This window comes from Sceloporus occidentalis, unplaced genomic scaffold (genome assembly GCF_023333645.1).
Source record: "Sceloporus occidentalis isolate IW3139 unplaced genomic scaffold, rSceOcc1.0.p SCAF_4, whole genome shotgun sequence".
In the NCBI taxonomy this organism is placed as follows: domain Eukaryota; kingdom Metazoa; phylum Chordata; class Lepidosauria; order Squamata; family Phrynosomatidae; genus Sceloporus; species Sceloporus occidentalis.
The window spans coordinates 87492191-87517466 of record NW_028316984.1 but is presented as its reverse complement, the minus strand read 5'-3'; the positions used below and the strand labels follow the sequence as shown (position 1 = coordinate 87517466).

Genomic DNA, 25276 nt, shown 5'->3' with positions numbered 1-25276 from the left:
GGCCCTACCTCCATCACTGTATCCCTGCCACAGGTCTTACATTTTGAGGCCAAACCCCTGAACATTTGGAAGGCCCCAGGTTGGGCAAATCAGCTGTGGAAGGTTCTTTTCAGAGCAGGGGAAGCTTTAACATTGTGTTGTCCCTACAGAAAAATCTTATCGAGGATTTCCGCGAACTCCGTGCTACTGTGGAGAAGATGGGGCTCCTGCAACCTAACCGTCTCTTTTTCCTCCTGTACCTCATTCACATCTTGCTGCTGGACGTGGCTGCTTGGCTCAACATGTGGTACTTTGGAGCCTCCTTGCTGCCTTTTCTCTTTTCTGGATTGCTGCTTGGCACCGTCCAGGTAACCTCTATTGATCAGGATGGCATAAGGCAGAGAATGAGGCTGGTGTTGCAGTAAGATCTCTTCCCTCCCCATTGGGGTGCTCATGGATCAAGGCAGAGATTGCTCACACAAAGCATCTGTAGCCCTATATGAAGACAGGCATCTATTTGATTTTAGTTCCTTTTTTTCTTCAGTTTACCACACTTTGTTGCCAAGAACTTTGTTTCCATTAAACAATGCTGTCTATTCTCCTATTTTTTTCTCAGGCTATCTTGGCTTGCTTATGTGATGTCCCCCGACTTTATAATCTCTCCTCGGAATTCACCTTTCCATCAGGCTTCTGACTTAACTCTTACTTTTCTGCCCACCCATAGCCAAGTCTACACACACTAGTCATCCATTAATATATTGATAAGAACTTGTGCCTCCCTGGCACCTTGGGTGATATGCAATAAAAACTGAAGTCTTTAAAAAAAATCTGCACTACAAAAATGAACAGGAGTAATATATTCATTGCAGTAATACTAGAAAGTACGGGTAGAGAGCATAATAGAAGAGCATTAAATATCACTAAAGATGGATGGAAAAAGGCAGTCTTGGCTTCTGTCCCAAAGTTCAGGAAAAAGAGGTCACCTAATCTCTCTAAGGAGGGAGTTTCATGTATTAAGTATATTTGTAGGGCTCTTTTATTCTAAGTTCTCCCATCTCTCTCCTTCTTCCCACTGTCAAATTTAAGATTATAAATTCCCTGGGGCAGAAACCTGCCTCCCTACTTTTTTGGCTCATGATGAAAAGTGCTGTGTATGTTGGTGGGATTTTGATTATGCTAGCAAGACTGTTCTTTTCCAGGCCCAAGCTGGTTGGCTGCAGCATGATTTGGGACACCTCTCAGTCTTTGGCAAGTCTAAATGGAACCACTGGGTTCACAAATTTGTAATCGGACATCTGAAGGTGAGTCCTTGTGCTGAAGGTCCTGTTCCTTGGTGTTTACCTGAAGGCTCATAAACACTTGGGCCTCTTGGTGTAAGGTTTTTGCTGTGTTCTCTATGCAGGAGAGAAAGCAATGTTTGTAGATTATATTCTCTTCTCTGTTGTTCTCTGCAGGGGGCCCCAGCCAGCTGGTGGAATCATTGGCATTTCCAGCACCATGCGAAACCAAATTGTTTTCGCAAGGACCCTGATCTTAACATGCATCCTTTGATTTTTGCCTTGGGAAAGAAACTCTCAGTGGAGGTGAGTCTTGTAGAACTCTGGCAGTGGCATGGGGAATGGAAAACAGGGGATGTCATAAGGCAAGAAGGGGGAATTGTGTGGGGCTCCAGATACTATTGAGGCAAAACTTCCATAAGTTGTTGCCAATATAGCCAATGATGAGGAATGCTGGGAGCTGCAATCCAACAATCTCTGGGAGGATTATATGTGTGCCATCCCTCACCCCTCCAACTATGAAAACTTTGTTTGACACTAGTCTCTGTGCATTTTGGTACTGCATGAAAGGATTGAATAATGCCATCATCCTGTTTAAATTTGATTGGTCTGAAAATGGCGGAAAGACAAGTCTTACAATATTACACAAACAGAGAGAGGACAACGATAACAAATGTTTCACCGTAGCTGAGGTGATAATACGTTTCCTTTGTAAACATTTATATGTTTGCACTAGTGTTATATCATTTTGGCCATTTGGATGCAATTACTAGATTTATGGCCAGTATGCTTACTAAAGTATATTTACTCAGAATCTGAATATTTGTTCTTTGACACTGAGAATGAAACCTCTGAACTGGCAGTGGAAAAGATTTCTGCAAAGCTTTGGGTCACTGTCTTAATTCCAGTTGGATGTTGTTGTGGTCTGAAAGATTGCCGAACACCATCTGCCTTTTATTTGGTTTTCTTTTATGATTCAGACATTGCCAGTCAATTGTCTTTGAAAAGCTTCCTTGCCTGGATTTTGTTAAATTGTGGCTTTTTGGTGAATCATAGAAATAAAACTATGAATTGTTGGATTATTCACATTGACCTACATTGCCTTAAACTGTAATATCCAACCAGAATACAGTGAAATCAGTGTGGTCTTCTGTCAAATTCAGTGCAAGCCAGAAATGTCATCTTAAGGGTTTCAGTCCTTTCACAATAGGAAGCCTATGGTGAAAAACAATGTGAACAAAGTAATGGCTTGTTTTGTTAGGTTTTGTTTTTCTTTTAAAAACAAAGGTAAGTTCTAGCTCTTGTGGAAGTAAGGGCAGTCAACATCCAACAGGTTTTGAAAGGCTGTGTGGTACAGGCAGTGCTGACTTTAGCATTAGGCAGAGTGAGGCAGTTTGCTCAATGGCAGAGGCTTTGGGATGGTAGCAAAATATTGGAGCAATGAGAAGCATTCCCTGCTCCCCTTTAGCTATCCTGCTGTTTTCCTGTGTGGTGGGAGAGGTCCCTAAATCCCATTTGGTGAGGACCTCACAGAGGGCTTTCACTATCGCCGCCCCCTCATTGTGGAATAAGCTCCCTGTAGAGCTCCGTTCCTCTGCATCTTTAGTTTCTTTTAAGAAACAATTAAAAACGCATCTATTCCAGTTGGCTTTTTCACTTTAGGTAATAGTGTTTTTTCTCTGCTCCTTGCCCTCTGTTTTTCGACCCCGGATTAGTGCAATATATTGTCTTTTTCTTGCCCCTAGTGAATTGTGATTTGTATAGATTCCCATTCCTACCCCTAGTAATGATGTTTTTAAACTTTTTATATTGTGATGTTTTACTTGTATTTTATTGTTTCTTGTCTTGTAAGCCGCCTTGATCATGCAATTGGAAAGGCGGGATATAAATAAAAATTATTATTATTATTATTATTATTATAGGTTATAACCAACACCTTGTATTGTGCCCGGAAGCGAATAGGCAGTCAATGGAGATCTTGCAAAACTGGTGTTATATGGTCAGCCCTGAAGCATCCAGTGACCAACCTTGCTGCCATATTCTGCACTAGCTGAAGCTTCCAGGTTTGGTACAAGGGTTGCCACATGTAGAGCGCATTACAGAAATCCAACTGAGAGGCTACCAGAGCATGTACCACTGTTTCAAGGTCCCCCCGGCCAAGGTAGGGGTGCAGCTGGCGTATCAGCCGAAGCTGGTAGCAGGTGCTTCTGACCATCGCATCCACCTGAGAAGTCAACTGGAGCGATGAGTCCAAAAGCACCCTCAAACTGCGGACTGAGTCCTTCAGGGGGAGCGTGACCCCATTCAGGATGGGTGGACAAATTTCACCACCCAGACCGGGAGAGCCTATCACTAGTACTTCCGTTTTCTCTGGATTCAAACTGAGTTTGTTTTTCCTCATACAGCCCATTACCGACTCCAAGCAGGCATTTAGAGGAGAGATGCCATCCCTAGTCAAATTAATCCTGAGATAATTTATTTCTGAGAGCAATGGTGGGGTGGACGTACAGCCAGTCACTAAAGATTTGTCTAAATGGCTTATTCGTCATTTCCCTGATCAAAAACAACAACCACTGCCCTATTAAAAAGATTCCACTTAATAGAATGGGAATGCCTTTTATGCATGAAAGAATTCACATGAATCTAAGTACAGTAGCTCCTTTCAAGACCATATTGCTTTGATTACTTAGGTACATGGAGGCATTCCAGAAGGCTTGCTTTGTCTCAGGCATTCCTTTCATCCATTAAAACTTCTTGCTTGCCAAGAAGGAAACTTAATAGCAGAGCCATGTGGGTTGTTAGTTGTTGCCTTATTTCCCGCTACGTCTCTTAATGTGGAGATTGGAAAAGTGATCCCCCCCCCAGGTTATAGCTTCATGAACCCCAAAGAGACAGCAAGGCTGTCTGGTGAATTCTGGGAGCTATAGTCCAAAAAAGTAACTTTTCTAAGTTCTGGTTTTATTCCAGGCAATTATAAAACTACAACTGATATTGTAATGCATTTCTGTCTTCTCTTAGTAGCCAGAAGGTTTCTTGAGTGAACAGCTCTCCTTTGGGTATGAGTGGTTTTGAATCTGAAGATGTCTTTTGTCTTGTTTACTTAATTTACAAATGCATTTGTACATACGTGCATACGCAGCCAACCCTGAAGCTGCCTTGAATCCCATTTTGGAGAAAAGGTGGGATATCCAATAAATAAATACATACCTTTGGATGGATAATTTATTCAGAAACAAGAGAAAACCTCAACATCCAGGACCTCCTAATCCTTCTCCTAATCATGAACTTTTATTAGGGCAGAAATGGGCAACCAGAGTGAGTCCAGGCCAATTTTCTGCTCCTAGGGGCTACATCATGGATGGCCAAAAAAAGCCAACCCCTCTTCCCCACATGGTCAAATACTGCCTTTTGCAAGGAGCCTATGCAATTTGCTTAAAATGAAAATTGATTTCCTGTTTCTGTAGCCTGTGTGTGTATGTGTGTATGTGCATACAGTTCCAGAGTAACACTGTGCCCTACCCCTGCATGATAAAAACATTATCCTGGACCAGCATAGCCAATAGTGGGTGCATTTTAATTCCATCTTTTAAAGAGGCTGCAAGAGCTCTCCTTGCAGTTTGCTATCAAAATTCCATTTTCCCCCCAAAACTGAAAGTGGATTTGTGGCCATGTCCAATGGAATGCATTTTCTGGCCCTGAAATTCTCCAGAGGCTACACGGACTGCCAAAGAAACCCCTAAGTCCACTGCAGTTACCCATCCTTTCTTGAAAAGAAAGCTCATGGGGAAAGTGGGCCTTGTTCTAAAAGGAAAATTACACTCCCCAATGCAGTTTTCATTTAAAATAATGTCTGTACTCCTCAGGTGTAATATTTTAAAGTGAAAATGCTGTTTTTGAGAACTGGAAGTTGTGTTTCCAGCTCTGAACGTTCCCAGCCACCAAGACTTAGGTTGCTTAGGGATGATGAGAGTTGTAGTCTGTAGGGTGCTGGGCTGGGAAAGTCCCATTCATGCCATAACAATATGTAAAACTAACATCTGTAATACACCAAGCCTCTCTGCCTCCTCCTCCTCCTGACCTTGCCTTTGTCTAAAATGTAGGCATGATACTTGCTCTTCTCATCTTTCATTTTTCTATCAAAACATTGATGGTTCTGGATGCTCAGGAGCCCAATGTGTGTTTCATTTGGCATTTTTGGAATTAATTCTTGTCAGACAGGTTACTTTTGATCTTGCCTGAAGTGATTTCACCTTGCCTGCTTTGATTTTTGTGACATGTTGGCTTCTTTACTGTCTTTGTTTAGTACTTTTTTCACAATTGCTTTAGTTAAAATTCCTCCCCAGAACAAGAAAGGGAAAGGCTACAGAGACCAAGGAAGGGAAGCAAGGAAAAATATGGGACCAGAGATGATGGAGATTGGGAGGGGGGGGGGGTTCTGAGGGTCAAATTTGGCCACAATAGGGGATCATTGGGAAGGGTGGAAGAGTGTCATATATAGGGTGTGTGGCTGGGTTGGGGCTGACAATCAATGGTCTCTGGAATATCAAAAACCAGTAAAATCTTAAATACAAAGTAGATAAGAGATTGTGGTGCCTTTGAACTGAGATGGACACAAAAGTACAAACTGGGCTTGAATAGAAAAAGGCTTGAGCTAAGCACCAGAGGCCACAGAATACAGGTTGAGAAATCATTATCCAGAAATACTCAAAATTGTCTGCATGGGTGTCTGAGACAGTGACAGCTTTACTTTCTGATGGTTCAGTGTGTGCAAATGTATTTCATGTTAAAAATTATCAAAAATACTTGCTATGTGTGTATATATGGAACATAAATGAATTTTGTATTTAAACTTGGGTCCAAGTTGCAGGATATCTCAGTATGTATAAGCAAATATTGCAAAATCTAAAATCCAAAACACTTCTGGTTCCAAGCATTTTGGATCAGAGATACTCAACCTGCAGTAGCTAGACTGTGAGGGTTGCACAGGATGGGCCTTAAAAAGGTGAGAGGAAGTAGCAAGCTGACCCTGGACATCTCCTGCAGGGCTGTGAGGCATAGAGCCATCTGAGCAGGGACATTTCCAAAGGAAAAAGGCTTTCAGGACTGAAGCAAACCCAGCCTGATCTCTAGCAGGACTGTGGTTGTCTCTGTCTTGTGATATACCACTGTTGCCTGCCCCCTGTTCTGTCTCCAAACCCAGGAACCCTCTCTGCTTCAGGGGCAGTGGGTGTTCTTGAGTGGTTATCTTTTCAGGTTGGGACTACTTATTCAGGTTGGTACTATTTGTTTCCAGACTCCCCAGTGGAAACTGAAATGTAGAGCCTGGAAAAATGTAGTGCTTACTTTCTTGGATGACAACTTCCAGAATCCTTTCAAATATACCATGGTGGTGCAGTGGTTAAATGCTGGCACTGTGCCTCTCACAGTCTCAAGGGTCACAAGATTGTGAGTTCAGTCCTGCAGGTCACTAAAATGAGTACCCACCTTGTTGGGGGCAATGCTTAGGGAGTGCTTAAGTAGACTAATAAGCAGTACACAAATGTAATATAATATAATCGGATAACTAAAACAACACAGAGTATACAATAGAAGGAACCAAAGTCCTGTGCGGAGACTTACAGTCTCTTGAAATGCAAACGTCTTTTAGAAGGTAGGTAATGGAGATGAATTTAATCTCAGTGCTATCTGGGGATTCTGGAAGGAAATTTTTTTTAAAGGTGCATTTTCCAAGCTCTGTTGAAATGATAAGCATCATGGTCAGCTGAGAGAAATGCTCAGTTACCAACAGGAAAAGGTGATCTTGTATTCTGATGATCAAGGAGATGACTTGAGTCTTCCAATTTATATTAACGGAATCCAGGCACCTGACAAAGCTTTTATGCTAAGACTGGCATGTTGTTAATTGGCATGTGCCAAAATGAAGTTAAGGGGATTAGAGTCACTGGAATTAGAGTTTCTAAGTCTGGGATATGCTTATGTTGGTAAGATTGTTCCCGCCGTGCTGCTCCCAGAGCCTGGTACTCTGCTTCCCCCTGCTGACAGTGATTATTTAGGGAATTTCCTAAATTGAATTTTCTCATTTAAGGAGCCTGGTTGTGTGACAAGCATTAAAAGTAGACATAAAGGTTTAGCTTCAGAAGAAATACAGGGGTTGCAGGAGACAGTGCCATAACCATGTTTCCTCCATTGGGCTGATACAGAAACACACAAACTGCTTTGAGCTAGTGCTGTCAAAGAATGTGCACAGGAAAGAGAGTTGCAAGAGTAAAGCTTGAGTAGGCCCAGGAGTCTTTGAGGAGATTTATGGGTATATTTCAGTCAGTGGGAGGGGGGGGGTAGCCCTGTGTTTGAGAAGAGCCCCATTGACTTGCTGTGGCCCCCCCTTTTGTCTTCTTCTCAGCTTGGTATAAAGAAAAAGAAATTCATGCCTTACAACCATCAGCACAAATACTTCTTCATCCGTGAGTATTACTTCTTTTTTCCCCAATACCAAGTATTGCTTTCTAAATCAAAAGGCCACCAAAGAAACCAGCTCATAGACTTTTGCATGTTTTTAATTGTACTGTTCTTTTAAATTGTAAGCCAGTCTGAGTCCCAGTTTTGGAGGGGAAAGCAGGATACAAATTGTTGTTGTTGTTGTTGTTATGCTTGCCCATACTCTAGCCAGGTGGCTCATATAGAAAACTGAGACAGCTTTCTGTATGTACATATAGAGTGAATATATGTGTGAAGAGTTTCTGTGCATGGTTGCCTAATGGTGATTCTAATTTGCCATAGGAATCCAGGGACCCTTTCACAACTTTAATAATAATATAATAATAATAATAATTTATTTATAGCCCGCCCAATCACAAGGAATCCAGGTGGGTTACAACAGTAAAAATAAAGATAATAAAATAAAATACAATAAATAAATAAAATACAATAAAATTAAAGAGAGCGAAGTGAGTACATTCACAGTTGGCCTGATGGAAGTTGGGCCTCTCTTTTTCACTCCCTCCCAGGTCTGATGGTGATGTCATGGAGGGAGGGCTCTTTTTCTTGAGGCAAGGATTTTATTTTAATTAATTTTAATTTAATTCTTCTCATTAAATTTAAGAGAAGAATTGGTGGACAGAGTGACATAAGTCACAGTAAATGGGGAGTAGAACTAGGTAGGGAAGGCCTGCCGGAAGAAATCCGTTTTAAGAGCCTTCTTAAAGGCTGTAAGAGTAGAAATGTCACGGATCTCCTTCGGCAGGTCATTCCATAGCTTCGGAGCTGCGATGGAAAAGGCCCTCTGGGTGACTGAAGTTAGCCTAGATTTTATTGGCTGAAGTAGATTCTTCCCCGAGGACCTTAGAGTGCGGGACGGACAGTATGGAAGTAGGCGATCTCTTAAGTATTCTGGACCCAAGCCATGTAGGGCTTTGAAGGTAATCACCAACACCTTGTACCTTGCCCGGAAACTAATTGGCAGCCAGTGAAGGGATTTCAAAACCGGTGTTATGTGATCTGTACGACGAGTACCTGTAATTAACCTGGCTGCCATATTTTGTACAAGTTGAAGTTTCTGAACTTGGCACAAGGGTAGCCCCATATACAGCGCATTACAGAAGTCCAATCGAGAGGTGACCAGCGCATGTACAACTGTTTCAAGGTCTCCCTGCTCCAGGAAGGGGCGCAGCTGGCGTATCAGCCGAAGCTGATAACAAGTGCTCCTGACTGTCGCATCTACCTGAGCTGTCAGGTGAAGCGACGAGTCAAGGAGCACCCCTAAGCTGCGGACAGAGTCTTTCAGAGGAAGTGTGACCCCATCCAGAACTGGCTGACATAATTCCATACCTGGGCTTGGGTTTCCTATAACAAGTACCTCCGTCTTACCTGGATTCAGCTTGAGTCGGTTTTCCCTCATCCAGTCCATTACCGCCCCAAGACAGGCATTCAGAGGAGAGATGCCATCCATAGACACTGCATCAGTTTGAGACATAGAGAAATATATTTGGGTGTCATCAGCGTACTGATAACATCCTGCCCCATGTCTCCGGATGATTTTTCCCAGCGGCTTCATGTAAATGTTAAACAGCATAGGAGACAATATTGCGCCCTGGGGTACACCAAATTTTATCTCTCTTTTAGAAGAGCAACTGTCTCCTAGCGCCACCATCTATCTGCCTGAGAGGTAGGACCGGAACCACTGTAGAACAGTGCCTCCGATACCTAACTCTCTCAGGCGTTCTAGAAGGATACCATGGTCGATGGTATCGAAGGCCGCTGAGAGGTCTAAGAGCACCAGCAGGGTCACACTTCCCCTGTCGATGCCTAGATGGAGATCATCAACTAAGGTGACCAAGGCCATCTCAACTCCGTATCCTGCCCTGAATCCGGTTTGAAATGGGTCCAGATAATCAGCTTCATCCAAGACTGCCTGTAGTTGATTGGCGACCGCCCTCTCGATCACCTTGCTCAAGAATGGCAACAACGAGACTGGCCTATAGTTATTTCTATCCAGAGGGTCCAGGGAGGGCTTTTTTAAGAGTGGTCTGACCACTGCCTCCTTAAGACAAGAAGGCAGGGTACCCTCCCTGAAGGATGCATTGATTATATTTTTCAGCATCAGCTTGACTATATCACCCCCCTGGACAGCCAGCCAGGATGGGCAAGGGTCAAGAGGGCAAGTCGTTTTTTTCAGACTACTAAGGAGCTTGTCCACATCCTCAGTACTTACCGACTCAAATTGATCCAGTCTAACAGTAATGGCGGAGGCGTTGGATGCCTCTCTCATTGCTTCTGACTTAAAGTTGGCATCTAAATCAGCTCTTATCCGAGAGATTTTATCTGTGAAATAATCATTAAAAGCATTACAGTAAGCTATGGTTGACTCTAATAGAGGGTTCTGGGTGGGAGGCAGTTGTGTTAAACTCCTTACCACCCTGAACAGCTCAGCTGGACGAGATTTCACAGATGCGATAGATGCAGAGTAGAAAGATTTTTTGGCTGCATCTATTGCCATTTGATAGGACCTAAGAAAAGTCCTATGAAGTATCTTATCAGATATGAGTTGAGATTTCAGCCAACGCTTCTCTAGTCGTTGTCCAACCCGCTTAATTTGTTTAAGCTCTTCAGTCTACCAAGGGTTACGGTTTTTAGTGGGTTGGAAAGGACGCTTGGGAGCGATCATGTCTATAGCTCTGGTGATGTTGTTATTCCACAAATTAATCAGAACTTCGACAGAGTTGCCGGCACTACCAACCATAGAACCCCCTAGGGCTTCTTGGAACCTAATGGGTTCCATCAGCCTTCGAGGGTGGACCATTTTAATTGGTCCTCCACCCCTAGAGGGAGGAATAGTAGTCTCCAGACCAACCTTAACCAGGAAATGATCCGTCCATGATAATGCGGAGATACTAGTTATTTCTGCCCATGGATATGCCTGTTCGGTACAGAAGACCACATCAAGAGTATGACCTGCAGAATGCGTGGGCTCAGAGACTATCTGGGAGAGGCCCATGTTTGTCATGAAACCCATGAATTCCCGAGCCGCACCAGTAAGATTAGTCAAATCACCCTTGAGAGGGATGTTGAGGTCGCCCAGGACTAACAGCCTAGGCGATTCCAACATCAGCTCTGAGACTAGTTGTGTCAGCTCAGTTAGGGAGTCTGTTACGTTACGGGGTGGGCGATAGACCAACAGAATCCCCAAACTCTCCCTGGTCTTCAAGCGAAGGTAAATGCATTCAATGTGGTTTAATGCACGGATAGGTATCCTGGTTAAAGTGAGATTGTTTTTATGGATTATGGCTACGCCTCCCCCCTTCCCGCTTCCCCTTATCTGCTCATTGACAGAGTACCCGGCCGGAAGGGCCTGAGCCCAGGTTACAGAGCTATCTGCTCCTAGCCAGGTCTCTGTGATACATGCCAGGTCAGCATTGTGATCTATCAGTAAGTCATAGATGATACGGGACTTATTCTTCACTGACCTGGCATTACATAAGAGCAGGGAAAGGTTTGGCGAATGGTTAGGCATGCTTTCCAGATCTTTTGGGGTAGCAGGGCGAATGGAAGGCGGAATAGATATCAGACATCTATCACGTCTTCTTCTGTAATGACCTTTTGCCCTGCTAATGCCATATCTTCCATTGCCCTGCACAACTTGAATTGCTGCTCCGTTGAAGACATCTAATCCCTCCCCTGAAACATACAATGATGGATATATATCTTGATTGACCTCAAGACCCTCCATCTAACCAGTGTCTCGTAGTCCCCTAAATAGTCTGCAATCGATCTATTGTGACTTTTTAAGTAATGACAAAAACTGGGGACAGAGTTCAATGGTCTTCAGACACTTTGGTGCCACTTTCATTGTCATGGTTCCTTCCTATGGAATCCTGGGATCTTAAATCCTGGGAGAGGAATTTAGAATTTTTAGCTAGAGAGCTCTAGTGCCTTACTTTTCCACCTGTTTCTGTTAATTCTATTAGTTACAGAAACAAGGAGAAATTCTGTAACTATTTATGCTCATCCATTTTGTTTACAGAGATGGGAGTCTAACCAAAACTGATTGTGGCCTAGGCCCGGGGGCTGGGGATCGATCTAAGTGTGTGTGACTGATCTAGGCAGACCTAGTAGTCTAACTCAGGAAAAGGTTGCTTATTTTGGGACCATCAGCTGCAATACACCCTCTTCTCAAAACTATCCTGAGGTGACAAACCAGATGTTCTTGCTGCTCACACCTTTGGGGCTGGTTTCAATTGTGAATGTGTCTCTGCATTCTTCCTTAGTTGGACCACCAGCCCTGGTGCCTTTCTACCTCCAGTGGTATGTCTTCTACTTTGCTGTCCAGCGCAAACAGTGGGCGGTGAGTAGCATATCTGAATAGCTTCTCCAGGCCAACTACCTCAGTGTCAGTGAAAAGGATTGGCTCTCTTAGAAGCAGTAGCAAAATGTGCCAGCAGCATCATTGTTAGCATTAGCATTACTTCATTGTTATCTCATCTTTCCTCCCCAGAGTTGGTAAGTAAGGCAGCTTACACAGTAAAACAAACACAAAAATAGATTTTAAAAACATACAGGAGATTTGAATGGATGTGTAAGTAAATTGACAGTGACAGTAAACTCTACAACATGCATTAAAAAGAAGAAAGAAAGAACGTTCACTCACACATCCCTGCTCGCTGATTATGTTTTTTGCATTTATGTTGGATGGCACCAGCACCTCAGCAGGCTTTCTCATTGCATATCTTGCCTCTGAAACTTAACTTTAAAAAAAAGTTATTGTTTAAAAGGTGTAGAGTTAATTCAGAAGACTTCCGATGGAAGGTCTTAAGTAATCTGGATGCTTTTTTGTTTAAAATTAAATGCACTGCCCTGGATGTTTCCCTCCACACATGCAACCTTTCCCCCATTCCACACTGTCTCTGAGGCTGTAACACAACATTTTCATTTTTGAACTGAACTGGAAATGAAGGCTTAAAGCCTATTTTATGTTAACTCCCCACTTCCTGCAAGGTCATCAGTAGGCTTTTATTGGCTTTGTGGTGTCGTGTGCCTTCACGTCTTTCCAATTTATGGCAATCCTATCACAGGTTTTCTTGAAATTAGCTTTAGGCTGGGTTTCTGTTTAATGATCTACAGCAGCTCAGCAAGGTTTCATTTTTTGGTGCCGGGCCCAGGGTGGGGGGCGGAGCGGAGGGGCGGGGGCGGGAAGAACCTTTTATGCTGCTATGAATTAGTACCTTGAAATTCAGTTCCTGATATACAGTGCACTTGCTGTGCATTTGCATCATCGTCGGGTAAGTGATATATGAATGGATATTACTTTCTTCACCCAGCAGTGAAGGGGTGAACATCTTTATGTGAATTGCTCCTTCCCTTAATATATATTAATATACATAATATATATATTGAGGTATTTTAATTTTTGTATGCCGCTTTGATTGTCTCAACAAAAAGCGGGATAGAAATAAAAGTTTTATTTATTATTTATTCCCTTCACTCCAATAGGGCTCCTTCCCTCCAAGGGTGCATCTACACTGTAGAAATAATGCATTTTGACATTAACTGCCATGGCTTTATCCTACAGAATCCTGGGATTTGTAATTTTGTGAAGTACCAGCACACTTTGACACAGAAGGCTAAAGCTGCTGTACAATTACAAATCCCAGGATTCCATAGAATCTACAGCAGTTAAAGTCATATTAAACTGCATTACTTCTATAGTGTAGATGCACTTTGAGAGCTGTTTCTTCCATCTCAATAATTACTACAATATCCTTCTCTGTGCCAAAGAAATTCTAAAGGGATTGCCAGGTGATTAAGTTAGACTTAAATTAGCTCTTGAAGGTTTCTGTGTTCACAGAAGATGTGAGTCTGAATATGATCCAATGCAGTACCACGGTCCAGATAGCGGCTGTGGCAGTGAGATGAAAGATATGGCTAAAAAATTGAAATGTAGACTTCCTCTTTGTTTCCTTCAGCTAGTGATCTTTAGGGAAGCAGATGGATCAGAGAAGGCATCACCATCTGCTATGAGTCTGGGAGTTTCACTGTCTGGTCCTGTTCCAGCCCACTCTACTAGGAGTGCAGCTTCACTGACAGTACTGTTACTAACATACCACTTGCAGAAATCTGTGGCACAGCCATGTGGAAGTCACCTTTTAGGACACCTTTGCCTTGGCCCAGGTGCCTTTGGACAAGGAGTGTTCCAAGAAATCATGAAGCCATAATAGGTCACGAACATCAACTTACCCACTCAACAAAGGGAGCTATGACGTGACTCACATAAAGATGTTTCTCTCTTTACTGCTGGAATATGAACCATTTGTCTTACCAATGAGATGGTCATTTCTGGCAGTAAAGCAATGAATTCTGCCCCACCCTAGGGATCAGTAGGTGGTGTGCATGTAGGCTCATGTACATAGACAGGGAAGGTAAGTAGCACAGAAGGGTGTCCCCGCCTGGCTCTCCTCTGCTAAATGTCCTGTTTCCTCCTCTATTTCCCTCATCTTTCCTACCTTTTTACCAAAAAGAAAAAAAAGGAAGGGGGGAGAAGGAAGAAGATAATTAATAGAATGGCACAGAATCTAATACTCTGAGCAACTGAGGGCCTGAGCAGACAGGCCAAAATAAAGCTGCTTTGGGCCACTTTGGAAGTGTGCTGTTTAAATGATGCATGTGTCCTAAGAGGCTGGAAACTGTAGTGGAGCGCAGCTTTGGTGCAGCTTCTGGCTTCTTAAGATGTATGTGTCATTTAAACAGCATACCTCCAAAGTGACCCAAACAGCTTTATTTTGGCCTGTCTGTTCAGGCCCTGAGTCTCTTGGAGCATCAGAAGCTAAAACATTGACTGTCCTGTACAGAGGATTGCTCACCATGGTGGGCACTCAGAAAAGTCTTACATGTTCCTGCCTGTTGGAATGAATGGGAAGAGCAACTCACATAAGGATGTTTGCCCCTTCACTGCAGGAAATGACTGTCTCACAGGTAAGGCAAGTGTTCCTTTTTCAGTACAGAGGTACCTGGCTGCTTTCCATATTCCTCAACTTAACATATATGTACATACATATACTTTGTGTGTGTATAGATATATGCATATGTCTATGCAAATAGGGACGGTGGGCTTATATTTTCATGAGAGCCCAAGTATAGGCTATAAAGATGGTCTTTAGGGTGCATGCCCTGCCTGTGTTCTGTAACATTGCCTTCTTCAGACTCTTTCTTCTCTTCTTTGTGTCAGGACCTGGCCTGGATGGTGACTTTCTATATCCGGTTCTTTCTGACATTTTCATTCTTTTTGGATCTGAAGGGCCTTCTTGGGCTTTTCCTTTTGGTCAGGTTAGTTTTTAAATTTGGATCTATTCCTTTTTCTTTATTACTTAGGGTTACCATGCAATGCGTCTTAGACATAATTCCTTACATACACACATGCACAAATATACAGAAACTGTGCTAAATCCAGGATTCTGTCCTAAACTTAGAAAAGTAGTTGGACTGTAACTCCCAGAATATTTCATACTCTTGTAATCTCACCCTGCATGTTCATGATCTGTTCCCATCTTTAGTTCCATCCAAATATTTCATTTTACTCTGAGAGTGATTTGTAAAACCCAACTAAGAGGGGATGGTGCTTGCATGTATGTATGGGTATTTCTATACATTGTGTTAGAAGCATTGTGCCTTACCTAGCATTGCAATGGTATAAGACCTTCTATCTGCATTCCATATCCCCCATAATGACTTGAATTTTGTTAATAGCATACTAATCTGAAGTAGCCACTGCTCCCTGGGTCCTGACAATACATAATATAGATTAAGATGAGCTTCCCCTCCGAATGACCATTTCACTCCTTGGGCTGCATAAAAGTATGGAACATACAAACCCTTTCCTTGTAAGCTATCATTGTATTAGGTCATGAATGTAAAGAATGCATAGATAATTCCCCATCCTCAATAAGAAAGGATACTGAAACAGCACAGCAAGAAAAATAATTAACAGCTGTGTGATTTTTCACACGCCTGAAAAGTTTGTGCTTTGCAAAAAATTTTTGGGCAAAATATGAAAAAAATATTTTGTGCAAATAAAAGGTTTCGTATGAACACATTTTTTGCACCAAAACATTGATTTTTAAAAAATAATTCCCTTTTTAAAAAATCTTAAAAACAGCTTTTTGATTTGATTTAAAAAATCATTCAAAATGTGCAAAAACTCTTGTAATGTCACCCTGCATGGAGAAAACATTTGAAATGATTTGTTCTTGTGAGTGAGAAAGGAATAAGTGATAATTTACATTCCTATGGCATGCTAACAATCATAAAGGATGATTATGGTAAAACTGTCTGTACTGAGTAATCATGAGCATATTTTCTCTGTGATCTCTTTCTTGATAGCAGATAAATAATTTTTAAAATAGTTGTTAATTAAATATATATCCTGCCTTTCCACTAATGAACTCAAGGCAATGTATATGGCTCTTCTTCTCCCTACTTTATCCTCAAAATAACCCTGTGAAGTAGGTCAGGTTAGCAGGAAGTAATTGGTCCAAGGTTATCCAATAAATTCCTAACTCAGTGAAGTTATTAACCTTCATTTGCCAAGTCCCAGTTCAATATTTCATCAACACAACTTTCCACAACTTGTTCACTTTCTTTTGCCTAACAATAGTTCTTTAATAATTCTAATTCTGTGTCTCTCCTGGCTTTTCTGGCTTCTTTTAAAGCTACTTCGATAAAATGATAGGTATATTCCCATAGATTTTGGAAGAGTGGAAATGTACTCATTAATTTACTTGTTTCATGCAGAATCATTGAGAGTCACTGGTTTGTCTGGGTGACCCAAATGAACCACATTCCAATGAACATTGATTACGACCAGAATGTGGACTGGGTATCAACTCAGGTGAGCTTCATGTCACACACACCCTGCTTGCTAGGATTATTAAAAAGAGACCTGAAAATAAGAAGGAACAATCATGGAAATGTCTCACATCCTGAAGTGAGAGGGGATGGAGAATAACCTTGGGTGATTGGAAGGGGTGGATGTCACTTGTATTGGGAACTTTTGACTCCCAATGTCTTGGACTTTTGACTTCCCCCAAATTCCTGCTAGCATGGCTAGCAGGTAAAATGTTGTGGAAATTGTAGTAAACATCTGGAAGATCAAAGCTTAACTCAATATGTCAAACCACCAAGAAACATCTCATTGGCATGCTGCTATTCCATGCCCATTATTCTGAGTGTTTCCTGCAAAGAACACGGATAGGAAATCTAGTGAGTTAGAAGTCCAGTTGCAATGTGATTATCCAGCAGTTCCTATGGAACTTCCTACATCCATTCCACACTCCTGCTATTTTGCCTCTGTTGTTTCCATGATGAAAGCCTCTTAGACTAGAAGAGTGGTGTCACTAGGGGGATGCGGCCCACACCGGGTGACAGCCCAGAAGAGGGGTGACGCCCAGTTGGGCCCTCCTCCTCCTGCATGGTGAGGAGGGGCTAATGCACCCCTCCTGGCTTTGCTGCAGTGGTGGCAGCCTTCTCCACACACACACCAAACTCACTGCCACAGTGCCACTCTACTCATGAGGAGAATGCTGCTGTGGCAGCAAAGGAGAGGGCCGAGCATTCAAAACCTCGCTGACATGACACCACTCTACTCATGTGTAGAGGGGTGCTACAGGACCAGTGAAGGAGTGGGCTGAGCCACACCCTTTTGTTCGCCGCCCTCAGAAGCACTCCTGCTACCCCTTGGAAGCCACGCCTCCCACACTAGGTGACACCAGGGACAGGGATGCCATTGGACCAGGATAGAAGGTGTAGGAATGTCACCATTAACAAAAATGTCCATCTACAAGTGATGTTGCAATAACCTAATGTGGTGATTTGTTTCTTTTTCTCCAGCTCCAGGCAACATGCAATGTAGACCAGTCCTTATTCAATGACTGGTTCAGTGGGCACCTGAATTTCCAGATTGAGCACCAGTGAGTAAACCTATTCTTTTTGAGGGATAGGAAAACTTTTTGGGATTCCATCTCTGTGCTATTGGCTGTTATGAGGCCTAGAAGATTATGAAGAAGAAGAATGGAAACTATTCCCTCAGAAGGAGGGGACTGACAAGGGCAGCCTGTGACCCATATTTCATGTTGTATTAAGTAACCTTGAAAGGTGCTGGAAAAGGAAGAGACATACCAGCCAACTCAAGAGGCTAGGATTTTTCATGGTGTGGAGACTACACAGTTATAGGCCCAACTGACCTGTTAGAATGATCCTTGACATGACTCAAGGGTGACCTACAGAACTCCTGTGCTAGATGAGGTTAAACTCTCCCTGAAGACACACGTTTACTTGGAGGCTTAGATTTCTGCAGTGCCTTTGCACATTTAAAACTTGTGTGGCAACTACACCCATTTCTTGATAAGTCAGATCTGGCCATGGTGGTATATGCCTTAGTTATATTCTGCTTGGATTACTGTAATGTGCTCTACATAAGGCTGCCTTTTAAGTGTTCAGAAACTTTTGTATGTTTTTAGCTGTATTGTTTTTAAAAGAAGTTGCCTTGAGTGCCAATTTTGGGGGAAAAGTGGGATATAAATAAATATCATCATCATCATCCATCATTATTATCATCATCATCTTATGGTCAACTTTGGGAGTGATCAAAAGATAGAGCTAAAAGGGATATTAAAATAGCCATCATGGACCATGATTATGGTTCCACTATGGTTGATAGAAATTTTCCATCAGGAAAGAGATGCCAGTGTTTCAGTTAGGGTTTTAACTTTCAGCCATGCAGTTGCCTTGGAAAGAGGTTGGTAAGCTGGGAGATATGAGCATCTCTTGGGCAGGCTTCACAGTCAGTTTTTGCATGAGTCCCACAGAAGAGGAAGTGAGCAATGTGAAACCATACCTGTGGCTCTTTTCCCCCCCTCAGCCTCTTCCCCACTATGCCTCGGCACAACTACTGGAAGGCTGCTCCCTTGGTGAAGTCGATATGTGCAAAATATGGCATCGAGTATCAATCGAAGCCTTTGCTGAGAGCCTTTGCAGACATTGTATAGTAAGTATTCACGAAGGTGAGAGGGCTTATGTGGGAAGATGCCTCAGACATCTTGTGAAAGGAGAAAGTCGTATAGGGGAGCTGGGACAATTTAGGGCCTTTTGTCTCTAGCCCTTCACACACTATAGGCTTCAGCTTCCATGGGCTCCAGCCAGAATAGCCAGTGATGGCAGCGACTGTGGAACATATAGTCCAAAATATCTGGAGGGTAAAAGCTCCTTATTTTGCACTAGCCATTTCTTCTAATAATTTCAACAGATAGTAGGAAAAAATCTTCTTCAGGGAAAAAAATCCTTTGTAAAAATTTCAGACGATTGAGCCTAATTGTAGCCTTTATAGAAGTCATCATTAGGGCCAGGGATAGTGTGTACTAAGTTTTCAGTTCCTCTGAAGATATGGCCTTAAGGGCCCAAACACTGCATTCAGAAACATTATACAAAGCAGGTGATGTAATTTTAAGTACAGTCAGGCCCCCACATTCATGAGGCTTAGGGGTTCAACCCCACCCACCTGAAAGTGGGAAAACTGTGAATATAGGTCTGCTATTTTATTTTATTTTTACTGGAGAAAACATTTTCCTATGCACGTGTAGGTATGTAGCATGGCTCTGTGGTTAAATCACACATCATGGATCTTGTGCATGATTACAGCTTCACTGTGGCATCAGAGCATGCAAGGAGATATCTAGAATTTGCAGAGAAGAATCAATGGAAGAGATCCTGCCAATATTGAATGAGCATAGAATGTGTACAAATCTTCCTGGTCTGAATAGGGAAGGTTGTCTGAGTTAAAATGTTTTGTAGACACTGATTATCCTTTGTGTTGGATCATAGACACCAGTGTAAACTGAATCTTCTGAAAAAATACACCAAAACAGTGTATTTATTTATAGTTTTTTGTGGGTGTTTCGAGCTATGCGGCCATGTTCTAACATTTATTCCTGATGTTTCACCGGCATCTGTGTCTGGCATCTTCAGAGAGAGTGTATTTACAGTATTTGTTTATTTAGAGTATCTATATCCTGCTTCACAGCCAGAGTGACTTACAAATTGTAAATCTGACAATATACAAAAGTTCCTTTCTTTGAATGACACTCAGAATCTACCAGGCAGCAAGGCCACTAATCTTGTTGACTGGGGAATTATGGTAGCCCACAGAAGGGAAGTTTTCCAAACTCTGCACTAAGATGACACGAAAGCTAAGGGATGGCTTCATGCCTTCTGGCAAGTCACTATGTGATGACTGCATCCAAGTGATCAACTTGTGGGTATGAACCAGCCCTGTAACTCTCCCTATGAGATGTTGCTGCCCTTTCCTTATGTTTTCTATGCTAGTTTCCCTGCCTCCCAATGGCTTTTCTATTCTATTACCTGAACCCGCTTGCTGGTTAATTAGAGTGTTCAGAAATCTTTGCTCTAGTTGGACTTTTTTGGTGTGCTTTTCTTTCTTACACATTTTGAACTGTTTGAACTTGTATTTTTTTTTTCATTCCAGCTCACTGAAGGACTCAGGGGAGCTGTGGCTGGATGCATACCTGAATAAATAAGAAGCAAGTGGTATTGTATGGGGGAAGGGGGATGCAGATTTCCTCACCCTTGCTGCCTCCCACAAGATAAGAGATCAAAGACCTACTTTAATTGAAGTGGGCACTGGATGACCTGAATCCTGGGTGTAATATTTTGAGGTGTTGTTTTTTTCTTCCCCCTTTATTCCTGCAACTCCTCCTTTCTCCTCTTGAACAAGATAACAGAGATGTCCTTTTAGAAACCCACATTCACCAAAGTGAGATCCTTCAGGTCCAGGAAAAGGGCCAGCAAACTTCCCTGTGCCATTTCACTGAACTTTGTATGTTTGAAAGTAAATCTGAATGTAGGAATCCCTAGGATTTCTGTTGCCTTGGTATCCAGCTGGCCTTGCTTTGTCCCAGAATAAAATGAACAAGTACATGATTAGAATATGATTAATGAGGCTGAGAGGAGAAGAAGAAGAAAGGCAGATGCCGAGAAAGGGGGCTGCTGCTTGAGAATATCAGATTTTACATGATGGGAATGGATTAGTTTGACCTTGGAGAAAGGTAGGCACAGAGACAAGACGTGACTACAAAAGCCAAACTCTGTGGGTATCCTTGTGAGAACTGCCAAATTAAATGGGCATGAGTTCTAGGGCTGTACCTTGGAACTGGGCAAAGGAATCTGCATTCTTTGCTCAGGAACTCATTATATTCCTGGCTGTATTTCTCTCCCAAATATAAAGATGTGCCAGAGTTACCTATGTGCCAACATGGGACCATTGTTGACAATAAAGAATGTTAAATGATGGACTGATGGTTGATCATAGCCACAGAGGGAAATTGGTGCTCTGCTCCATTAGTTCAGCTACTAATATGCCTCCAGGTGTTCCAGCGAAGAGCCAGATGCTATATTTGTGCAGTCATGGAGTGGCACTCTTTCTGTACTCTATTGCTCAATTACTAAGGGCTCTTTCTGTGTTACACAATTGCATTGCATTAATTCTGTTGTATGGTCAGACACAACAAACTTGTCAACAGGGAATACCTTTACCTTTACTTTAGTAATAGGACCAAATCTCTGGACCATGTGCTCCTCAGAGAGAGGATGCTCCCATGTGAACTGAAGATACTTCTATGTAGGGATTTTCAGAGTGGGCTATACAAGATAGCTGCTCCTCACCTGGTTCCCACTAGATATTTTGGGTTAGAACTCTGCTCATTGTTCATGATTGACTGGAGTCAAAGAGAGTTGACTACCAGAATGTCAGAAGGTACTAATTTGGGAAGATAGCTTGCTCTACATTAAGGGGAAAATTCATTAAGTCTTTGTTTACTTCAGGGATCTTTTTGTATCATGGATGGGAATCATAAGGTCCTGCAGATATTGGATTGCAAATTCACATGAGTCATAGCCAGCATGTTTAATGGGGGTTGCAGTTCAGTAACATCTGGAGGGTCACATGATCCCCATTCCTGCTTTAAATGATCCTTTTTTAAAAATGGGAAATGGTTCCCCAGAAGTGCCTTTGCTCTCTAGTTCTTTCTTAGCTGCTTATTCATGCAAATACAATCTAGATAATGAAACGGATTTAAGTAGGGCATTTCACCTGTGGGAAACAAATGTTCCCTCCTGGTGATATTTCTCTTTCTTGCAATTTGACTGTACCATCTGAGAAATAAGAGATTGATTCCCAGGATCTTGCTCTTGATCCTACTCCAAAGGCAGCCAACAGGAAAGTGTATTTTATATTTACACGTGGAAGCATAAAAGCCCTGTTCCAAAATCTGAGTTGTCTTACATTTCAACAACAGATAGGAATCTGACTGCATGAGCTGCAAAGTAGAATGGAAATTTAATTATACTGAAAGTGGCAGATAGAAGAGAGTCATTGTTTCCTACTGCTGGCCTCACTAATTTTCCTTAAGGAAAATCATATAAGACAGAACTGAGATGCAATGTACTGGCTTGCCTAGTGCTTTGATCCCTATGGTTCTGGACAGGAGAGGGCACCCTTTGACAAGCAGTATAGACAAACCATCTTTGAATATTCCTTGCCTAAGGAAATCCTCTGAAATTCTTGGGATTGCCGTACGTCGACAGGTGATTTCTAGCTAGTCTACAGAGCCTGCAAGGGAGCAGCCGTCTAACCAAGCCAGTACATTGTATCACCCACTGATGTCTTGTGGGGCAGAGAAAGCATGTCACCTTATAACATTTGATAGCACCAATGCAAGACACTAGAGCTGGCTAAAGTGAGTGCAGGAGAAAGGAGGGGCATTTCTTGGCATGTTGTTTCATAGAAAATGAAACTCCATAGCATTTTTCTACATCTTTCCTTCTGGATGCTGATTCTGGTATGTCTTGACTATCGGCTAAGAAGCAAGCATCTATCAGTCTTCATTCTTTTGGAAATAAATGTCCTCATTGCACCTGTTGCAGTGTGCCAGCAAGCCTGATAAGTTTCTAAGTGAAGCCAAACTACATGAGATGACAACCCAGCCTTCTTACATTGTTGGCTAACAGCAAAGTAGGAATAGGGGTAGACTTATGCACAAGCTCTAGTTTAGGGAGCCAGGTGAGGAGAGGACTAAATACAATAGCAAAGATTAAAAACAAAAAAATGGGTGGGACTTCTAAAATGTGACAGTACTGTAGATTGGAGTGGGGATGGAGCAGTTAGCAGTCTGGCTGTTGAAGGCCGAAAGTCCCACCAAAGCAATCAGCATGGTCAGTGATGGAGAATGTTGAGAGTTGTAGTCCAACAGTAGCTGGAGGGCCACATTGTGCCCACCCCAGTTTAGAGTTGTTGCTTAACTTAAATAGGAGAGCAAGCATGGTGTAGTAGCTTGAGTGTTGGACTAGAATTCTGGGTTTGGGAAAAGTCACCACTGGGTTATTTTAATCAAGTTACACTCTCTCAGCCTAAGAGGAAGATAAAGGTAAACTCCTGTTAATAATCTGACCAAGCAAAGTCTGTGATGGGTCCACCCTAAGTCCGAGTTGACGTGAATGCACATAATAACAGATTTCTTAACTTAACCATGCATATCTTTGCAGATAATATTCTATATGGGGAGCACAGTGCTGGTAGAGAGAGGGTAATGAGCTCCTTTACCCCATGCTGGCTTTCCCAGCAGCTGCCCTTGTGTTACTGTTTGTCTTGATAAGTAATAGCTATTGTATGCAGGCTGTGGGCATACCTTTTTCATAAAAGTGTGAAAAGCAGCTAATGGTAGTATTTTCAGTGGGCAAACAACAGTGGAGGAAAGAACACACACCCCCACAAGTTGATCTGGGCCACCACCAACTATTTGTCAAAATATGTTTCAAGAGCTCTTACTACAGATCTGCTGTCAAGTGTGGAAGTGAGAGAGTAGAAGGGTATGATGAGTTTGCATATGATTCTACTCCCAGCTCAACTTGCTGGGTGTGTATAATTTAAAAAGGGGGCTATTAAATTTGGCTCATATTAAAAGAGTGGTGTGTGTGTGTGGATAAAAACAACATATCTTCTGTTCATTTCCCCACCCCCAAAAATGGGGATACTGAAGCTGCCATTACATGATGAAGCAAATGTTGAATAAAGAATAGTAGTTTAAGTAAATGATATGTTGTTTATTTCATTGTTTCTTCCGTTATATTTTTCTCCTCCTGTTTCTTCAAGTGTATTAATAGGAAGCCCCTCCTACTTTCAATGTATAGCTGAAGGGACCATAGAAATGGTTGCTTTTCTCCACACAAGCCCTTGACAGTGTAAGAAATGGGTCCTTTCTTCCTATAGTTGTACCATACTGGCTAGCTCATTCTGGTCTGTAAGCTGGGCACCTGAAAAGGTCTGAAAAAATCCTCATGTTGCAATAGGTGAATACAGCCCCCACTGCTGTACTGCAGATATTTCAGAAGACAATCCAGGGAGACCAGAAGTGAATGTAAATTCAGCAGTTTATTAGCTGGCTGGCTTCAGAGAAATATTTTCCAAAGGTCTGAAGCCCCGATATACAGGTGACATACCTTTTTATAGGAATGTAGACAAAGAACCTGCAAGCCATATATTGATTGGATACATAGAATTAAACACATACACCCCTTTTCATTCATTAGTTACAAAAACATATACATTTTCAAATCCCTTGTGGGTACCATCATCAATTCTCTCATCAGGACTGTTTTCACTCACTGTGCCAGCATGGCATTCCACTTTCCTTATTTTGGGTAAATGCAGATATCTTGACACCACTAAAGAGCAATAAACAGGCCCTGAATGCCATGAAGAGATCTCTTTGACCTGTTCTGCTACCTATCACCAAAATGGTCCTGTTCCCTAGTTCATCCTTATCTATCTCTAGGCATTCTAACTATAATACAGATTTGCTATTTTTCTATTTCGTTGATTTTGTCCTCCTCAGTTGTACAGTGGTACCCCGGGATACGAATTCACCGCGTTACGAAATTTCCGGGATACGAAAAAGTTACATTGGAAAAAACTGTTCCGGGTTACGAAAGATTTTTCGGGTTACGAAATTAATTTCGGCGCGAAATTCAAATCGGAAGCCGCGGCTAGCGGCTTTCCAGCGCCTTTTCGGGTTGCGAAATGTATCGGGTTACGAACGGCGCCGCGGAACGAATTAAATTTGTAACCCGAGGTAGCACTGTATATTGGATCTCAAGCTGAAGGGTAGAATGGAATGCTCCCTTGCCACCATCCAAGCTTGTCTTTTACAACAGAAATGGGAAACTTTGGCCTTCCATAGGAATAGGCTACAGCTTCCATAATCACCATTGGCTGTGGTCATGGGAGTTGCCAGTGAAAGGCCAAAGGTTCACCACACTTGTTTTATAGCCAGCTAGATCATGGAAATCTGGATACTGAACATGCTTAAACCTGCATAATAACCAACCTGTCCAAGTTTCCTGTTGGCTTCACAGTCATTTAGGGTTGAGATCCTTTTGTGTAGGAAGCCAGATTGGTTGAGCAACCTCTT

General features: G+C 42.3%; 1 protein-coding gene across 2 annotated transcripts in view; it reads left to right on the top strand.

The window, feature by feature from the left end:
• Positions 1-23901, top strand: part of LOC149314268 (acyl-CoA (8-3)-desaturase-like) — a 36618-nt gene extending 12717 nt beyond the window's left edge. For both annotated transcript variants that reach the window (XM_089520762.1, XM_089520763.1), the window contains exons 3-12: positions 150-347; positions 1179-1280; positions 1434-1562; positions 7657-7717; positions 12017-12093; positions 14971-15068; positions 16533-16629; positions 17628-17707; positions 18658-18783; positions 20278-23901. In XM_089520762.1, the coding sequence (XP_089376888.1) occupies positions 150-347; positions 1179-1280; positions 1434-1562; positions 7657-7717; positions 12017-12093; positions 14971-15068; positions 16533-16629; positions 17628-17707; positions 18658-18783; positions 20278-20329 (1020 nt within the window). In that variant the 3' untranslated portion in view covers positions 20330-23901. The remainder of the gene's footprint in view (positions 1-149; positions 348-1178; positions 1281-1433; positions 1563-7656; positions 7718-12016; positions 12094-14970; positions 15069-16532; positions 16630-17627; positions 17708-18657; positions 18784-20277) is intronic.
• The last annotated feature ends 1375 nt before the right edge of the window (positions 23902-25276 follow it).